This window comes from Uloborus diversus, chromosome 1 (assembly GCF_026930045.1).
Source record: "Uloborus diversus isolate 005 chromosome 1, Udiv.v.3.1, whole genome shotgun sequence".
Lineage (NCBI taxonomy): Eukaryota > Metazoa > Arthropoda > Arachnida > Araneae > Uloboridae > Uloborus > Uloborus diversus.
The window spans coordinates 238,262,740-238,282,075 of NC_072731.1; the positions used below are offsets into that span (position 1 = coordinate 238,262,740).

A 19,336-nucleotide genomic window follows, 5' to 3' on the forward strand; every position below is an offset into this window, starting at 1 on the left:
TTTTTTTTTTTTTTTTTGCATGATTTAAAAAAAAATGTGTAAAATTGTTTGCTTTTCTTTTGTTTTTTTTGGAAAAAATGCATATGGTGAGGGGAACTAATGTTCAAAAAACGTTCTGACAAGCAGAGCCAAAAAATGTTTGTGTGTGTGTGTGTGTTCTTTTTTTTTTTTTTTTTTTTTTTTTTTTGAGGGAGTGGCAAATGAAGATCGGCAAAAATTACAAGGATATACTGGATTACACAACGATCTAACTTTCTCTCAAAAGGGAGGAGGGGGTAATAATCGATGGAATGGTTATGTTCGGGATTTCTAGTGATAAATTTACATTACGAAAAGTTACAGTTCAGTTTTTAAAAATATTTGATTTTTAATTATTTTATCATTTAGTATGATAAATTCTTTTCCTTTATTTTTCAGCAAAAATTTGTAACATTCGTTAGCACAAAAGCATGATTAACTAATTGATTACTAATGTGGACAATATTTGTATTGATGGGGAATTTTTTTAGGGTTATAAAAAAATAAGAAAATCGTAATTTCAGTACATGTTTTCGTAGCGCCACGGTTCAAGGAAGTAGTTCGTAGAAACTACGATATTTTTGTAGCAGTTGGCAACTCTGCTTATAACACAAGTGAAATCAGTTAATTATCATATATTTCTAAATATCCCCCCCCCCCCCGACAATCTAAAAGATTTTTTTCCTTAAAAAATAGAAACTGTAGTAGCAAAAAATATTTTATTTAACAAAGTTACAGTTGCACTCAACAGTACATGGCAGTGGAAGCAAAAGCAGTTGTATGTTTCATTTTGTAGGTTGTTACAAAAATTGCCTTTTTCTAGTCCAAAAATAGTTAAGTAAAGCCCATTTTGTATAATTACAAATTCTTTGCATATTGCCAGAATGCAACACAAGAAACCACCTTCTTTCTTTTTTTTTTTTTTTGACTTTTCATGTACAAAAATTCTACCCTACTTTAAATTAATGGCTGTGAATGTGTCATCACTTTTGTACTGTTCAGCCTCTGTGCATGATGTTGCATTTATCTTCAATCTCATCTATAAAAAAAAATATAAGCATTTAAGATTTGCATTGATATTTTAATGCTTAATATAAGTTGAATTTTTATTTTTAAACAATGATGTAAAATTCTGTAATGAAATAGGTTTAAAACAAGAGTATCAACCTTTTACACTTTGAGCTTGCCGCTTTCTTGATCTGAGCTCAGAAAAAATAAGATATCAAAGCTCCGTCCAACTTAAATGTACATAATTATTTCGGCATCCTTTGTTTTATTACAATGCAAACATCTTTCTTAGGTATTTAGTGGGGTTCTTTTTATTGGTTTACTAAAACGTATTATTCTATGAAGAATAAACTACAAACAAAAGATTTGATTAGAATAAATCAACAAGTATAAGAGTACAAATAAAACAACTATGGAGAGTTGCAAACTGCTGTTTTGAGGCTATATAAAAATAAGCCTTTTCATCAGTGGTTAAAAAGATAGAATAGTTTATGAAGTTCGAACTAGGTTGCCTATTTGGTAATCCGGCTCTGCTTCTGGTTAACAATTTCCACATGCCTACAATCTTACTGAAGTAGTAATTTTTCCTGATTTCAAAATTATGCTTAGGATTCAAAAAACTGAAAATGATGACCCCTAGTTTTGCCATCTTTGCTGAAATTTAGCAAATAAATGTCTTCCGTTTTAACAAACTTAAATAACTAGAGTATGTCCTCTCTTATTCACATTTGCTCCAGGCTATACATATTAAGCATTGTGAGCCTGAAACCATAATCTAAATTAGAAAGCCCATTTTCATTTACTTACCTTACAGCCCTAAGTCTCCTTTGAACCCTTTCCAATAAATTGATATCTTCCTTAACACTAGAATTACAGGAGGGGTCATTTTGACCCGAAGCACACTCGGTATTTTCATAAAAATCAAAATCTTTCCTGGAAGTTTCCTAAATATTCGTGCTGTGTAATAATATAAAGTTTTCAAGATTTTTTTTTTTAACTCAAAACTACAGGCTTATGCCTAGAAGCGTGGGACAGTGTCAGTTTGATCTTTTTAGAAAAAAAAAGAAAAAGAAAGCCAAATACATTTACTGATGCTGAGATAGAGCAGAAACTCAAAAATGCCTCTTGGAACATATCATTGCAAGAATTTGAAGAATTCATAATGTTTTTGTACATGAAAGAGAGCATTAGCTGATAGTTTCTGAAATGCAACTGAAACAGCACTGGCTATTTTAAGGGCATTTTGAAGTCTTTAAATACTGCACTACACATAATTAAGATATCTCTATCCTTCAAATAAACTGTATTTTGTATAAATATGTTTATTTTTAATTGATTTTCGCAAATGTATATATTATGCAGGGAACTATGCAGATTTCTTTTCATAGGGTCAAAATGACCCCCACCATATTTCAGGTATATGAAGACTGTCGTAATTCTAGTGAAGGAAGATAAGGAGACCAAAACTGAACAGCATACTCCAAATGAGGCAGTGAGAAGCAAAGGGATGTAAGTGACAAAATTAAAAATTTGGAAATAACCAGTACAAATGGTAGGTGAACCTCTCCTCTGTCTTGGGGAAAGAGATTGTACTAGTAGCCCTGGTAGGTGCTGCTGTACAGCATGATTTAGAAAAAAAATTCAATGAAAGCCTACCTAGGATCTGATCTTTAAATGGGTTTTGCTCGAAACTTAAAATATTCCACTTGCATCCCTTTGCTTCTCACTGCCTCAAATGAGGTCTTACCAAACTTCTATATCAAGATAGAATAACTTCCTTAGAGGTTCTGGTAACTTACCCTGTATCAATTCAGCTTACAAATTTGCAATTCATCAATGATGAGCATTTTAAATTACTCTTATTTGATTCTGATCATGAGAAATACTCAAGTATTATAAAGACCTCTTGATGATATGACAATATGTATTGAAATTTAATTTTAGAAATTTCTACAACTTTTAGAACTCCAAATATTCTTATTAATATTTTTAACCCACACTGTAACCTTAGCATTGAAAACGTTCATATTAAATGATCATATCACACAGCAATAATATATTTAATTTAATTTGTAGAAGTGAAAAAGAATAACTCATCCGTTAATAAAGAGTAAAGTTTTACCTTCTTTTAAACCTAAGCAGTTCCCCCACTCTAATAGAGTGATTTTGTGATCATCATCTGCATCACAACTGTCCAAAAATGGTGCTACACAGTGCTCCATCGCCATCAGAGGTGCTCGAATGGGAAAGAGCTCATGCCTAGATACATGCCTGAAAATTTTAAAATTGCAAAAAATTATCAATAAATCTTGAAAAAGGAAAATATTGAATCATTCTGTTGTGTTGGTTTGTTTGGACTTCAGCTCATAGAGAATTGAAAAAACGCAGCTGTTTTGTGACATTATAATTCAAGATTTTGTGCTCAAAGATGAAAATTATTTTCTTCCTTTTATTGCTAACAATTATGCAAGATCAGATTTTTTGGAGGGATGGTGAATAATTAAGCATATGATCTTGCAGTTTTTGTAGAAAAAATAACGAATCATTGCAAACAAATATACATTTTTCCTTAACAATGTTGTTTTAGTACTATGGACTATGATGCAAAATGAGTAATTTGAGAGCTTAAATTTATCAGTTTCTCTGGAATCTGGAGCAGAGAAAAAACTGCTTTTAGAGGAATTGTCGTGCACTAAAATATTTACCTTTTTCTTTCGTTGTTATTATCAAACTTTATACTTGATTTCTTCGGTTGCTTTATATAGAACTTAAAAATGTAAGTGTACTGTATTCAACCATAGGTTAATTAAAGCAAACACATTTTATCCTGTCATGACTTCCAGAGATTGCAGTTTTGTAATTGTTATGAACTCATCAGTTTGGAATAGTCAATAAGCAAGCTGGGGGCAGGTGTCATTTCGCTGAAGGTGAGAGTGCCAACCAACTGATAGCTAAAGTACCAGTTTGCTTGCACTCTCAACTTCAATGAGAGAACATCTGCCTTCGGGTCTGTTACTGACTATTCTTAGAGTGTGCAAGGACTATTCTATGAGTTCACAGCAAGGACAAAACTGCAGTCTCTGGATGTCACAACAGTGCTGTCGGCACATTGCATACAGTTCTTTTGCCTTAGTCCTGGTTAGGCAGTAACTCACTGCATTTTACTAACTGCTTACCTATCTCGAGGATGCACGTCTAAATCACAGAACTTCCAGATAACGGCATTAACCCATTTGCGGTCGTGAGTCTTTTCTGCTTCTTTTTCAAGTTTCAAGACCTGCCCATGTAGTTCATCTCTACGGGCTAGTTCCTGCATGACATTGAAGAGCCAATCACGCATGCGACGAGGGAAGTCAATCAGTTCTTGCTCGCTGCATTCTCCAATATCTGCAATAGAAAGTAGCAGCCTGTTATATTCAACTCTAAGAAAAATTTAGCATAATTTTGTAATTCATGGGCCGTTTTACTTCGGTGAATGATTTAACACATCATTATCAAATTACCTTTACAAGGTCCATAGTAATTTATGTGCACATGTTTATATTTGTCCAGTTTGCAGCCATCTAATTCTTCTGTGCAGAGACATCTCATTTTATACAGTTCACAATCACTATCCCATGTTTCATTATGATTGCTGCACACCTAAAAAAAATAATACAACAAAAAAAATTACAAACCTTTAATTTTTAAATTCAATATTTTTTTATGTTAAATTCTTGAATGGCAGGCATAATTAAGTTATTTTTAGATATGTGGTTGGAATAGCATGTTAGGTACAGTTATCGTTCTTTTTCTTACAAAAATAGTAACAATAAAATATAACAATGTTCAATCACACAAATTTGCAAATAACTGCAGATGTCTGCTTCGGCGCTTCAAGGAACCCCTTTTTCAATGCAAAAAAGTTAGCTTTGGGATGTAAAGGGATTGGATAAAATCTTTGAACATTTTTGTATTTTCCTCCACTATTCCACACAAACTTATTTATTTCCAACTCTATTTCAATTATGAAATGCACAAAATTGCTTATGAAGCTTCAGAATTTAGCTTTTTTGAAGCTGAGTTTGAAAAATAGTTAGATTTTAAAGTGTCAAGAGAAGCAATGTTCTCTTTTGCCTCTATCATCACAATTTTCTAAGTGCGCCTTCATTAGGAGTAGCGTTTCAATAGTTTTCCGAAAAATATAATTTTGCATTTTATTCAATTACTTTCTGATTGGATAGCTTTAAGCACATAGTTGTTACTTTTACTCTTAATTCTCATTTAATTGAATAAAAGTGAAGCAAGGCACATATTTTCAATAAAAATTTCACACATGTTTGAGCACCTCTTTAGTACAAGGGAACGAGCTATTGGAGAAATACAGTCAAACCCTGCTATAAAGAACACATAACTGCCCGACTTGAGAGATCACTATAGCCAAGGGTTCACTATGTCCAATTTTTTAAAAAATCAAAATTCGCTAAGATACTTTTATAACAAACATCTGAATAACAAGATGTTTTCATTAGTAATAAGGGATACAGTGAAATGTATTAATTATATTGCACTCAATTATAAGCTAACTACAAAACTTATTATTTTTTTTTTAAATTCTATATAGCATTGAAGAAAGATGGTTTGGGTTGCAAACTTGTGGATTTTATATGCATTTCACCATTTTTAAGTCAACTGTTGCAAATACACAACACATTGATCCAGGCCCGTGTCCAGATTTTCAAAAAGGGAGGGGTTTTAAAGCTTCTAAATCTTTACTAGAGCAAAGTGGGGGGGGGGGGGATTTCAATCCCTCACAGACTTCTGGTTTTTTACTTAAAATGCCTTGTTTGTTTCTTGAAAAAAAAAAAAAAACTATGTTTTTTTTAAATTAATTTTGTTTACTATGCGGCATATTGCGATTTGTGTGAAAAACTGTACACAGATTATTTTATAATGCAGCATGTATATCAGGTTTTATGTTCTAAAATAATGCTTGATAAACGAAGCAATAAAGAGCTTATTGTAGACGCAAATTACACTGAAATATTCTTCAACAATAGTTTTTCCAGAATATTATTCCAGTTGGTAAAGCTCTAAAAGTCGTAAATTGAAGAAAAACTTCAGAGAAAAAGTTTTTTTTCTTCATTTTTTTAAGAACACTAAAATTTCAAATTGAAATTAATTAAAGTCAAATATACATTTTCTTCATTTGGTTTATTATTTTAGCCCCAATGGGAGGGTTTAACCCCTAAAACCCTCCCCTTGAACACGGCCCTGCATTGATCTGTAGTTTCAAATGGGGAAAAAAAAGCCCAAAACATTGACATTGATTTCTGGCTTTTGAGGAAAATTAAAGGTCCAGGACTAATATTTTGTGTTTCTTCATCAATATCAGATGATGAGTCTGCAGTTAAGTTTTTGTTGTCAAAGGATTTTAAATTGTTCAGAAAATACTGAAGCTTATAAAAGTTTCTTTGTACATGTTCTAAGTCAAAAATTCTGCCCAATAAAATTTGTTTGAAGTCAATCCACTTTTTAGATCAGGTTTGTTTACATATGATATGATGTCTTTCTCACTTTTTTCAATAGGTGATGGAAAAGCTTGAAATATTAGAAATTTTTGGATCGCTATAGCCGATTTTCTAGAATTTGGGGATCGTTACAAGCGTCCGAAATTGCATCATTGCCAAAGGGCTTCATTTCGAGCTATTTAAAAGGTTGGCTATAACCGAGCGATCGCTATACCCCGGGTTCGTTATAGCAGGGTTTGACTGTATAACGAACTAATGAATCAGAAACCTGTCTTTTATATGCAACATGCAATATAGGAATGAAATGTTCCCAAGGAGTTATCTAGCGCTATTGTACTGTAACTGAATTGATCTTTTCTGAGGGGGGGGGGGGGGTTACACATTGTATGTGCTTCTTAAAAGTTTCTGGAAACAACAAAAAACGTTTCAGTCATGATGTAATTATTTATTATTTTTGTTTCTTTCTTTTTCTTTTTTTTTTAATTGTGTAATAGTTAAAATTGATGGGATTTCATTGGTATTCTGCTCGCTTTTTTAAAATGTTTTTTAATTTTACTGACTTTTTTTTTTTTTTTTTTGCTTTACTTTTTCATTAAATCTTTTTTACTTCATCAATTTAACATAAGAGCATAAAACTTTTTGTGAAATTTTACAAAGCAAATGCATTAAATTTTTTTAAAGGCAAGGTTTTTTTTTTTTTTTTTCATTCTTGATTATTTATTTTGAATTCTGTTTCTCATTTTAAACACAAGGAAATTCCTTTTATCTGAACAATACTCAATCTTAATTTATCTGGATAAGAAAATTCCCACTTCATCTGTCAAGATCCAAAAAATTGAAAAAATTGAGATAAAACTTAGAAAGTGATTTCAGGTTTTCTCAATATTTTTACACATATAATAAGTATCAAATGTGCAGTCAGCACACAGGTGTTTGAAAAAAGTCAAAATATATATGATAATCCTCACTGCCTATTCCAAACATACTTTTCTTCTGTCATCGATTTCTTCTGGACACTTTTGAACACAACTGCAATGGGCTTTTCCTTCTTCATTAATCTCGCACATTTTTCCAGGTCCACATTTATGTTTAGCGCAAGGATCTATAGACAATCAGACAAAAGATATTTTTATAAACTATCTTGGGTACATAGAAATACATCAATATTATAGAAATAACTTTTTTATAGGTTCTAAAAAAATAAATAAAAATGAATAAAATTGTTGTGATAGAACTATCTAAATCAGATCTATTTGAAAAGTCCCCCCCCCCCCAAAAAAAAAAAAAGAAAAATTGTTACATCACAATTTATTGAACTTTTTACACAGTGATATAACAGAACCCAGGGCCTGACTAACTAAAAGTGAGGCCCCCAGGCCCACAATAATTTGGAGGCCCCTTGAAGACTCGATACGGGAAATGCGATAGTTGATTAATAGATTTGGGCTCGTAGGAATGCATATTTTTGGGGACCTCTTTGTCTATCACAGAACTATAAATCATTCATCATGTACATTTATAAATCACCTTCGGGGCCCCTTATAATTGTGACATGGTAAATTCACTGCCAGCAGAATGAATAAATGTTCTCCTTTGTCCAATTAACAAGCCATTTTTTTATTTAAAAATACATGTATTTGTTGTATAGTTATGCTATGCATAATTTTTTAAGTAATTGGGGACCCTTAGCAAGGTGGAGAACCACAGGCCTAGACAACCTAAACGGTAATCAGCCCCTGGTAGAACCTCATTATTGCAGACTAATAGGGATTCCAGACTGTCTGATTTAATGAAAGTACAGTGAAGCACTGTTTATACGTTTCTCTTTTATAGGTTTTTATCAATTATTCGTTTTTTAAATTGGTCTCTACAGAGCCTAATCCACATTATCCTATACCTATTATACGTTTTTTCATTTGTACGCTTTTTTCATACAGTCCCTTTAAAAAACATATAAACGTTGTTTCACTATGTATTAAACAAAATAATCTGTATCCTTTTCATTGTGTGAGGAGTATGTCGTGTGTAATAATATACTTCTTTATGAGGAGCTTGTGAAAAAGGAAAAAGTTTTGGCACCTTATTACCTTGTGCTCTCTTCCTTGCATTTTTGTGGCAGTAACCCTACTAAACACTTTTAACTTTCCTTTTTCAGACCCCAAAAAAGAAATCGCTCGTTTGGAAAAAGTGCCCCACAATACAAAATTTTAAATTTTCTTTTTTTTTCGCTTAAAAACCTTCAAAGGACATTATCTTCTTTGGAAAATAATGACAGATTTTTTGTTCGAATATTAACCACTGGAGAGCACAGCAAACTTACTTTTTTTAATGCAAATTGCCTGAAGAGTTCAACTTCAAACGCTCCTGTAAATTTTTATTTATTCGTATTGTGGCACTCTTCTTCCAAATGATCGAAATATACATCTTCAAAATCAGTCACAAAGTTTCTAGAACCAAACTCACTGACAATACAAATTGAAGCAACAGTCAAGAAGTCTTTTTTTTTTTTTTTAAATTCCTTGGTTGTTGTTTTTTTTAAATTAATTTATTTTTTAATAGAACTTTCTTTTTTGGTAGGGGAAGCCAAGTACCCACCCCTGCACCCCTCTGGGTACACCCATGGACTGATTAACATGGAAATCTTCTTAAAGCACACTGAATTCTAAGATGTTAGTGAAAGAATATACAGGGTGTTCCGTTTTAACCTGCAAGATCTTTGTTTTTGCAACTGTTAGTCTTAGGTGTATACTTCCAATTGCAAAAATGTTCAAAATCGGATGCAGAGCTAAGATATTGAAAGTTTGAAGCGAAAATTAAAAGTCAAAAAATACAAAATTTAACTTTTTATACGGGCCCCAGGTCCCCTAACTTATATTTAAGAAAATAATCTCCATTAAAAAATAATTTCAACACAAAAAATTTGAAATTATTATGACCAATATTCACCGAGATATGAAACGAAACGCAGCATTTTGTGACTTGCACCACTTTTCACTCGCTGTCAATAACACCTTTTGGGGGAAAATATAGCGGTTAACAAGTTTAAAATTATGTGTGCATAGGGTGTGGTTTTTCAAATTGTTGGAAGTTTAGTGTGTTTTTGCGTATCACGGCATAACATTTGCATTTGTTCTTGAATAGTCATGAAAAATTTAAATACCTTGTTTTTCTTACTTTGACAACCTGTCATTCTTCTGAAAGGGCGATAAGTTCCTATCTCATCTTCTATATAGTCCCTAAAAACTTTGAACTGGAATATATCCTTGAGTTTCGGTTTGCACAAATGTTTTTTGTGTGAGTAATAGTTTTCATTGGAGATTATTTCTCTAAATATTGGTTGGGGACCTAGAGCCCGTATAAAAAGTTAAATGTTGTTTGTTTTTTTTATTAGTTTTTATTTTTGCTTCAAATTTCATATCTTAACTCCGCATCTGATTTTGAACATTTTTGCAATTGGAAGTATACATCTAGGACTAACGATTGCGAAAATAAAGGTCTTGCAAGTTAAAATGGAACACCCAGTATACTCTTCTTCATTTCTCCCTTTATTTTCATTTCCCTGTAAAAATATAAAAAGATTCTTTAGTTATTTGTAATATTTTATTTACCTTCCACGTAACCCCCTCTTGCGTCATCGAATTCTTCTAATTTCAATTCATTATCTAACTTGTGCTTCTTTTCTTCACTCACTTGATCCTCTTCAAGAATGTCTAAGATGTCGTTTTCTGGGATGCTTTCTTTGACCAAATGTTTTCGTTCATGTTTCCTCTTGTGGCCCTGGTTGATTAAACAACGCATAATGCAAATTTAGTTCACAGCCTCAGTTCAGCCTCAGTATTTATTTCAAGCAAAAATGCTTGAACATGCAATTTTTAAGTAAATAAATTATCAAAATCTGTTAGGTTGTAGAACTTTATAAAATTTTTGAATTGGTAATAAAGTCAAAAATTGAATCAAGTTGAACAAAATAACTTTTGTTTGGTTTTACCCGAAATAATCGTAAGGACTTACTTTCCGAGCAGAGACTACTGCTGCAATAAGAATTAGCAAGAGGAGGTGGCGAAGCTTCATTTTGCAAAATCTACAGAAAGAAAAGAGAAATATGTTAATAAAAAACGCCATGTATCATTGACGCCCATATGCAAAATTTTAAGGGGGGGGGCGACTCAGATATTTTCCCCATGGTTTAGTAGGATATTTTCCGCGTGGAAACTGATTTCTGTATAGATTAGAGCTATTAAAATTTCACATTTTTAATAACTTATCATTAATAGCTGGAGAAGAAATGTTTATACATTTTTTTAAAGAAAAGAAAGCACTAAAAGCAAGGAAGTTCTCATTTCAATGTATTAGTATGTAATAACACAATATATTTTTAAAAATTCGTTTGAAACGGCGCGAAATAGCTATTACGACTTAATTATGCATTGTAAATCGTTGTACTAATTCTAAGCAGTTACATTTATTTCAATTCAAATTATTCGAGCAATTTTATTTTTGTAGAGGTAATTTTGAGATTTTACATGTTCTTGAAAAAAAAATAAAAAAAATTAGTACAACTTTGATGTAGGTTTTCACAGCGAAAAGGTTTTCCTTTTTAAAGATTTTTGAGCAATGTAGACCAATTTAGACACCCATTAACTTACCTCTCAAACATGGCTAATGACGTTTTTAACCTATCAGTATTATTGTGAATTCTAGCTTAACTGTAACTACACCTCGCAATTGAAGTAAGCTTAACCGATTAGTAATCTAAAATAAGAAACAACAACGCCAAAAAGCACAAATTGCAGGATACTGTTACTTCTTATTTTACTTTTCAGCATAAAGGTATTTATTTAACTCATTTGTAATCTGTTACAAGGAGAAGAAACAAGCGTTTGTGAAGCCTGAAATACCTCTAACTGTCGACGCCACGAACAGAGGCAGGGAAAACAGTTTTACAGAGATTGTTAATTGGATTCTCACTAGTGGTTGAACCTGAAATTTTTGAGAGATATTACCAATTCCTGGCAAATTTTTGAGCATTCTCAACCATCCTGTACTATTCAAATAGCGTCTGTTTAGGGACTAGAAAAATTACACAAGGATTACTAAAGAAGTTCTTCTGCCCTTATATAGAAGTTTGGTAAGACCTCATTTGGAGTATGCTATTCAGTTTTGGTCTCCTTATGTTAAGAAAGATATTAATGTATTGGAATGGGTTCAAAGGCGGGCTACAAGGCTAATAAATGAACTTTCTCGTTTAGACTACGATTCCAGGCTTAGAATGCTAAAAACGTACAGTCTTAAGCAAAGAAGAGACCGAGGGGACATGATTCAGTTGTTTAAATTTATTAAAATGAAAGATGTTACGGGGCTGAAGTTTAGCACTGAAAACAGGACAAGGGGTCATTGTTTTAAGCTATTTAAATCTCAGGCTAACATGGATATTAGGAAAAATTATTATTACAGCAGGGTGGTGGAACCTTGGAACAGCTTACCGGAAGAGGTGGTAATGAGCAAGGGAGTAGATAGTTTTAAGAGGACCATTCATCTTCACTGGGGACTGTAAATTGACAAGGACCAGCCTAGCTGGGCCCAGAGCCTGTTAATGGTCGTCACTTTTGTATTTGTATATATAGAGAACACTTGGTAGAGTTAGAGATGTTTGCAGACTAAAATTGAAAACCGCATTAAGTGCCAAAAAAAAAACTTTTCGTCAAAATGAAGTAAATGCCAATCATTTCCCTGTTGCAAACGATTTATGTGCCTATCCCCCCTAAAAGTATTTAAAATAACGTTGATAGCGTCCCTGCGGTGGAGAAGGTCGAAAGTGACATTGAAGGTTTATCTTGGTTGGTCTAAGTCCCTAATGCAAAAAAAAAAAAAAAAAAAAAAAACATTTTTAGTCTTCATTTATTCCTATTAAGTTTTGGTTTGGTTGTTATTTAACCATGCTTAATAGACACTCTCTCTGTGTTGGAAGTGTTAGTTTTGTGAGTTGTTGTTTTTATTTAGGGGTTGTGGAAAACTTTTTTCCTACATCTTTGACCCCTCACACTGCACTCCCCCCCCCCCCCCCCTTCGCCCCATGTCACGCTATCTTTTTTTTTTTTTTTTTTTTTTTTTTGACGTTCTTAGATTAAAAAAAAAGGAGTGATGTCACACTTCTTACCCCTCCCTCCTTTTTTCACAATTTCACGACCCCACCTCTAAAAACCAGACATCATTTGTAGACAGCCCTTAGTGCATTTAAGTGTTCCTCTAGAACTTTATTTTTGCTATGTTGAGCATCTTTTGCACTGTTAAAAAGTTGCATCATTGTAACCTTGAAATAGCCGTATGCTATGTCGTACTTCGTAATGGAGTTCGGGAGAACGCAGCGAAATTCGGGAATTTCCCGAACGAATCGGGAGAGTTTTACTCACCAACTATAGGATTTTTCGCCCCTCGCAGAGAACTAGTTTAAATACTGTTGGAGACACAATAAGAAAATTCATTGATCATAACTTCATTCTGTATTTTCTTGATTGTTTGTGCATTATTGGAGTTGGTTTTTTACTTCAATTATAGCTTTCAACATTGAAAGCTGAAAATTATGGAGACTTTGCATAAATAACTTTAATGACAAAAATTTGAGTGTGAAAGGGATTTTTAAAATATGTTTTTTTTTTTTTTTTTTTTAATTAAGCCTGCACAAAGCTCGAAATACTATAATCACTATTAATACTTTTTTGAAGTTGATAACTACAACTTTAGGATTTTAAAAAAAGTTAACGAAAATGAAATAAATATGTTTCAAAAAAGATCGGACAGAAACAATTTTCACACTCGTCTATGATGGTTTCGTTTTAGCGATAGTGTTCGTTTTACTGTAGGGATTTTCACAGAAATGATCACTGAAAAATCCTTTTTGTTTTTCAGGAAATATCCTTGTTTTGATTCAGGAGATATTTACTTCGTAATGGAGTTCGGGAGAACTCAGCAAAATTCGGGAATTTCCCGAACGAATCGGGAGAGTTGAATTCACAAAACTTACTACATATCACTTAACACTCCGTACCAACTGTAGGATTTTTCGCCCCTCGCAGCAAACTAGTTTAAATACTGTTGGAGATACTATAGTGGAGATACAGTAAGAAAATTCATTTATCATAACTTCATTTTGTCCTTTCATATTTCTTCAAGAAAAAAGTACTTCTGCACTACCTAAACATTAGAGGTCTTTTACCTATGGTTGCCCTAATAATACTGAGCAGTCAGATAACGCTGCTATCAGTTTTTCATAATGAAAGTAATACAAATATTTGACACTCCACAATCTTATCATTTTATTCGAGATAGCCATTTTTTATTCGTTATAATGTCCCGAAATGATTTTGTCGGTTTGATACATTTAAAAATAAAAGTAAGAAACAGTGTTTAAAGTATCATGTTTTTTTTTTTTTTAAGATTTAACGATGACGAAGAATTTCAAACAAACAAAAAAAAGGGAATTGTTCGCAAGTCAAATGTTTGACATTCCGTATGTTAAAACACTATCACGATGATCTGTTTAAACTTTAAGGATCATAAGACATGTGGGTCCCCTACTTTAAAAATTTATTTTATAAGCTATCGAAAACAAATAATTCATATATTGTACTTTTTCCATGTTATTGAAACATTACAAAAAAAAATATTTTCTAATACACTGTAATTTTATTTTGCAAGTATTGCAAATGAAATACATGGCATTTAACGCAGTCTTATTAGAAAAAAAAATCTGAATCTACATTCATACTGTCACGCTCCCACTTTTATTGAAGATTAACATTTTAATCGAAGATTAAATCATTCATTGCCTAAATATTTTTTATTTAAATAATAAATTAATCAAATTTTAGAAAATCGTTGCGGTTTGTATCTTTGTCACACATGTATCCACCGAATCTACTGAACCAATTTTTACAAAACTTGGTATACGTGTTAATTACATCGCAATTAAATAGTTGTATGTTTAAAAAATTGTTGGTGTTCAAAGAATGAAATGTTTTTTTACTTTTTAACGCAATCCCCCCCCCCCCCTTTGCATACTTTACTATGCATTTAGTTATTTATTTTTAATGTTTTCAATTAAATATTCTATTCGTTACATTTTTTTTTTTTTTTTTGAGCAATCACGATTGCTTATTGCTTTTATTTGACTGTTTTTGGCGTGCTATCATTTGTTTTCCCACCGCCACCCTCCGCACGATCACCGTCGACCGGCCCCTCACGATGCTGCTCCTATAGCGAAAGCCGTCTGCAGGTTGCATCCATGTCCTACATACACGCGCATACATACACAATTACACACAAACACATACACACACGCATACATACAGACACCTACACATACACACAACTACCCACACATTCATGCCTGCAAACAGACACAAACGCATATGCCTACACACTCATACACATACCCCCCCCCCCACACACACATTCATACACACAACTACCTACACACTTATGCCAGCTCACAGACACAAACACACATGCCTACACACACATACACAAACCCCCTACACACATACACATACCCCCTACACACAAACACACATCTCCCCCATAGAAACACACACGCCTACATACACACACTCGTGATTGCGAAAAACATAATTTGAATTCAAGATGTCAAAATTCAAATCTTTATTTATTATTATTATTATTATTTTTTAAATTCAATTCTGTCATCAGAACAAAGCTACTTATAGCAAAATGTGCAATGGGAGGAAAGAATAAGTATAACAATGTTTTATGACCGGATGAAATTTCTTGACACGTAATGCGACTCCCTTCACGCGTGGACAAACATCTATATCCTCCAGAAAGCACATCACTCTGCACGTCTGCTAGAAGCTCTTTAAAAACATGACATTTTTCCAACAGATGATTCTTGACGCCTCAACCTGTCATCAGGATCGGAGAAAGCTTTAAAAATGAATTTTTCATTCGATCGTCTGCAGTTGAATAAATGAAACTCGAGAACCCACTGTCATTCTGTTCGCCACGCTATCCCTCGCAAATGTGCACATATGGGACTTTCTATTTTCTGTTCCTCGGAAAGAACACTGAGGACCTTAGTCAGCGGTCTGCCCAACTTCCTGCTTCTGTGGGAATGGAAAGGATAACTGTGTATCCAAATAGGAAGAGGCATTTTCAAATTTTTAGCGGGATTTCTTCAGGCTAGGGAGCATAAAATGAATGGGCGTAGGTGTGCGTGTATTTACATGAGAAACTACCGTGGTTTAAAATAGCCGGTGAGCTTTAAAGAGAAGACTCTTTTTTTTCCCCCAAGGATTGTGGAAATAAAAGTTTGGAATCTTTCTGGGGAAGTCCAAAGAACTTAGAAGAATAGACTCTTAGAATGTTTCTGGAGAATATTTGCTAAGATTGATTCCAGTGACCTGCATAAAGTGTCTAAGCTGAAGAAAAAAGCTACATAATATCGGAGAAATCAGAAAACAGCTTGTCCAAGATGGATGGCTATCTACTTATTCAGTAACAGCTATAGAGCCGGCACGTTTTTCCCAAAAGAGAAAAAAACATGGGAAAACCATCCATGCGAAAAACATTTTGCCAATAAAGTTGAATAAATACCTTTGTGCATTAAAAGTAAAAATAAGAAATAACAATCGTATGATTCTACAGCAATGAAGGGGTTCCTTGTAACCCTGAAACACGTATGTGCAGTAATCAGTAATTTTTGCTCAATGGGGTTATTTCTTTCAATCAAAAGTAGTACTTTTAGTCACTGAAATTGATAGAATAAGCAAAAAATAATAATAACATGGACCCAGAAAATACTTTCATTTTTTCAACAGTTATTTTTTTCTTTTTAAATGCCCGATTTTTCAAACAAGGCGTGGTCTTGATGACATCACAAATAATGCTCTTTGGCGCATCCTTCTTCCGCGTTTTCACGTTATCATAATCAAGAAGCGAATTGAAATTGCGCGCTACTCTCGCTATCAACCATATCGTTGCCAATACACGTGAGTAATGATACGAATCAAATATTTTGCTCTGTGAATGGCAACACTGAGTGGCATTTCATCATTTGTGACGTCTTCGGACAGAAGCGTAAACAATGTAAGCGCACCGATTTAAGTAATTTTTAAAAAATATTAAACTTAGTCAAATTATTTAAAAAATGGTCAGATCCTATGTTTTTAGGCATGCTCTTTCAGAAAAAAATGCTTTTAAAATTTTGGAAACGACCCCATTATGTATACGTTGCTATTTCTTTTTTGATCTATTTATTTATTTATTTTATTTATTTATTTTATTTATTTATTTATTTATTTATTTATTTATTTATTTTTGCCAAAATGGTAAAAATAAATGTGCTTTATTCACAAAGCTCGGATATACCTCGATTAAGTCCCGAGTAATTTAAACTGCTCTAATAACATATAATTTAAATGTTCTTAAATTTCTTAAAATATTCGATGCATCATTGAAACAACAATCTAAAAGTAAAGTTTGCACTTTTTTTAGTAAAATGCTTTTTTATTAATATTGTCTAAAACTATTTAGCAACAGTTTTGACTTAAATAAAGAATTCATATCTCTCAGTTAATTTTTAATCAAGGAGTAATACTAATTGCCCTGTGCCATCAAAATAATATAATTTTGAAGATAAACTATGATTAGTATGTCGCTTAAATATGAAAAAAGAAAGTAAAACATATTAAACTGTAACTTAAAAATTGGAAATAACATATAAAATTTTCAATCTCATTCAAATTCAATTAAATTATCTTCTTCAGTACACATTCATCTTTTTTAAACCTAGCAATACAGCAAGTTTCAAATATATTCCTGTATTAATTCCACACTGAAAAAAAATGAAAATTTTGAAATTTCTAGGACAATATTATGTGTTCAGAAATTTATAACACTACTTACAAGGGATACGCCGATTATCTGGCAGTACCGATTATTTATAATCGGCAAAATTTTGCCGACTAATCGGCGGAAAAAATATTTTCCAAAATATATTTTTTAAAGTAAACCTTCAACAAGAAACTGTGATGAATACATTTATTAACAATAAATAAATGTAATTTTCTGCTAACACTACTATAAAATATAGCATGAAATTGTATAGAGTAAAATCAAAACAGTTTAAAAAGTGCGTCAAAGTGAATGAAATATTAAAGAATAACCCTCACAGCTGATATTCAGAGGACACTATTACTACGAATAATTAAATTCCAAGACTTTTAAATTGCTGTGCAAAAAGCATGAGTAACCCACCCTCTCCAATCATATATTTGCAAAAAATAGAAAGAACTTCCAATCCAATCCATATCAATTCAATATTTCTCACATTCTAGGCCCTCTTCCCCCACTCTTTTCACATCACCTGCCTTGCAGCTACTTTATGTTTTTACTAATGGCACCCGCACGGCTTTGCCCGTAGTAGAAAATTGACAGGTCTTTTGGTTCGCCTGTATATTTACAAATAATGCATTATGAATTTATTGCAATTGGCTAGCCCATGTTACGGTTCCACGTTATGATAACTTGGTAATTTACTCGTCCATCTTATGATAATTTTGCTCTGGAAAATGTTCTTAAAATTGGAATAGAAAAAGAACAAAATCGAATTATTGAAAAATCGTTTCGAGGTGCAACCACCATGCTACAAACTAATTTTGTGCCAAATTTCATGAAAATCGGCCGAACGATCTAGGCGTTATGCGCGTCACAAAGATCCTGACAGAGAGAGATCCAGACAGAGAGACTTTCAGCTTCATTATTAGTAAAGAAGATGTTACAATGTTATTTATTTTTATTTATCTTTTGAAGAACAGAAACAAACAAATGTGTTTTTGATTCCACTGCAACCTCCTCTTAACTCTCTTCAACGGAAAAAAAAAAGCTTTCTAACGCTTTTCTTTTATTTCTTAAATATAATCAGGATCATTTCCTAAGTTTATCATGATACCCTCAACCCAGCTTACAACATTATTTTCTTTTCCAGGTATTTTGTTCCTCCTAAATATAGATATGATTCAGGGGTCGGAGTAGTGATATCAAATTTTAGTATACGATTTCGCTAAAATTTTAAGACATTTTTAGGACAACAGATTTCAAGTGTTTTTAAACCTAAATGTAATTTACAAGTTTGATTTTTGTAGTAGATGATAAAATTTGTCAACCTTTTTAAAACTACAATAGAATGCATTCAATCTTTTATTCTTTAACAAAGTGTCACATTATGAAGTAGAAATATATACCACAGACCAGTAGGATAAATGTTATGTCCAACTGCTTCTTTACTTGCCTTGTTGTTGATGTTTCATCAAAGTGAATTACAAAGAATGATGAAAAAACATCCTTAATAAGGAGGGATTTTAAGTAGGGTGCACAAATCCAAAATTTATCATGCACTTTTATAGATAATTTGATACTTTTTGGTTTCTCAGAATCATCAAAAATATCCATGTAAATTACAGACAAATCATTTAAAGATGGAAATAAATAATTGTTTTTTACAACATCTAAAAGCTAAGAAAAACTCCGCTTTCGAAATTTTTCTTGGAGTGAATTTGGAACAAAAGGTTTGGATGGCTTCATCATAACCAATTTGTTTTCAGTAGATGACGAAGACCATGGAATTTAAAATACAGCTTCACTTTTCAAGCTACTTGTCAACCTCTTATGTCTCGCCGCATCAGCATGAGACAATACCTGTGAAAATACTTGATTATCAATATTGGAAAGAAAATGTGAAAACAGAACAAAAGCCTTTAAATTCATCCTTTTCTGCACGGCACCAT

At 32.6% G+C, this 19,336-nt stretch overlaps 1 protein-coding gene across 1 annotated transcript in view; it reads right to left on the reverse strand.

Moving 5' to 3' along the window:
- Window positions 1-922: 922 nt before the first annotated feature.
- Window positions 923-19,336, reverse strand: part of LOC129225948 (SPARC-like) — a 29,301-nt gene continuing 10,887 nt past the window's right edge. Inside the window, exons 2-8 of the mRNA XM_054860504.1 lie at window positions 10,548-10,617; window positions 10,145-10,313; window positions 7,523-7,638; window positions 4,530-4,668; window positions 4,203-4,413; window positions 3,149-3,297; window positions 923-1,057 (exon numbers count right to left, since the gene is read on the reverse strand). Of these exons, the coding sequence (XP_054716479.1) occupies window positions 1,017-1,057; window positions 3,149-3,297; window positions 4,203-4,413; window positions 4,530-4,668; window positions 7,523-7,638; window positions 10,145-10,313; window positions 10,548-10,607 (885 nt within the window). The 5' untranslated portion in view covers window positions 10,608-10,617 and the 3' untranslated portion in view covers window positions 923-1,016. The remainder of the gene's footprint in view (window positions 1,058-3,148; window positions 3,298-4,202; window positions 4,414-4,529; window positions 4,669-7,522; window positions 7,639-10,144; window positions 10,314-10,547; window positions 10,618-19,336) is intronic.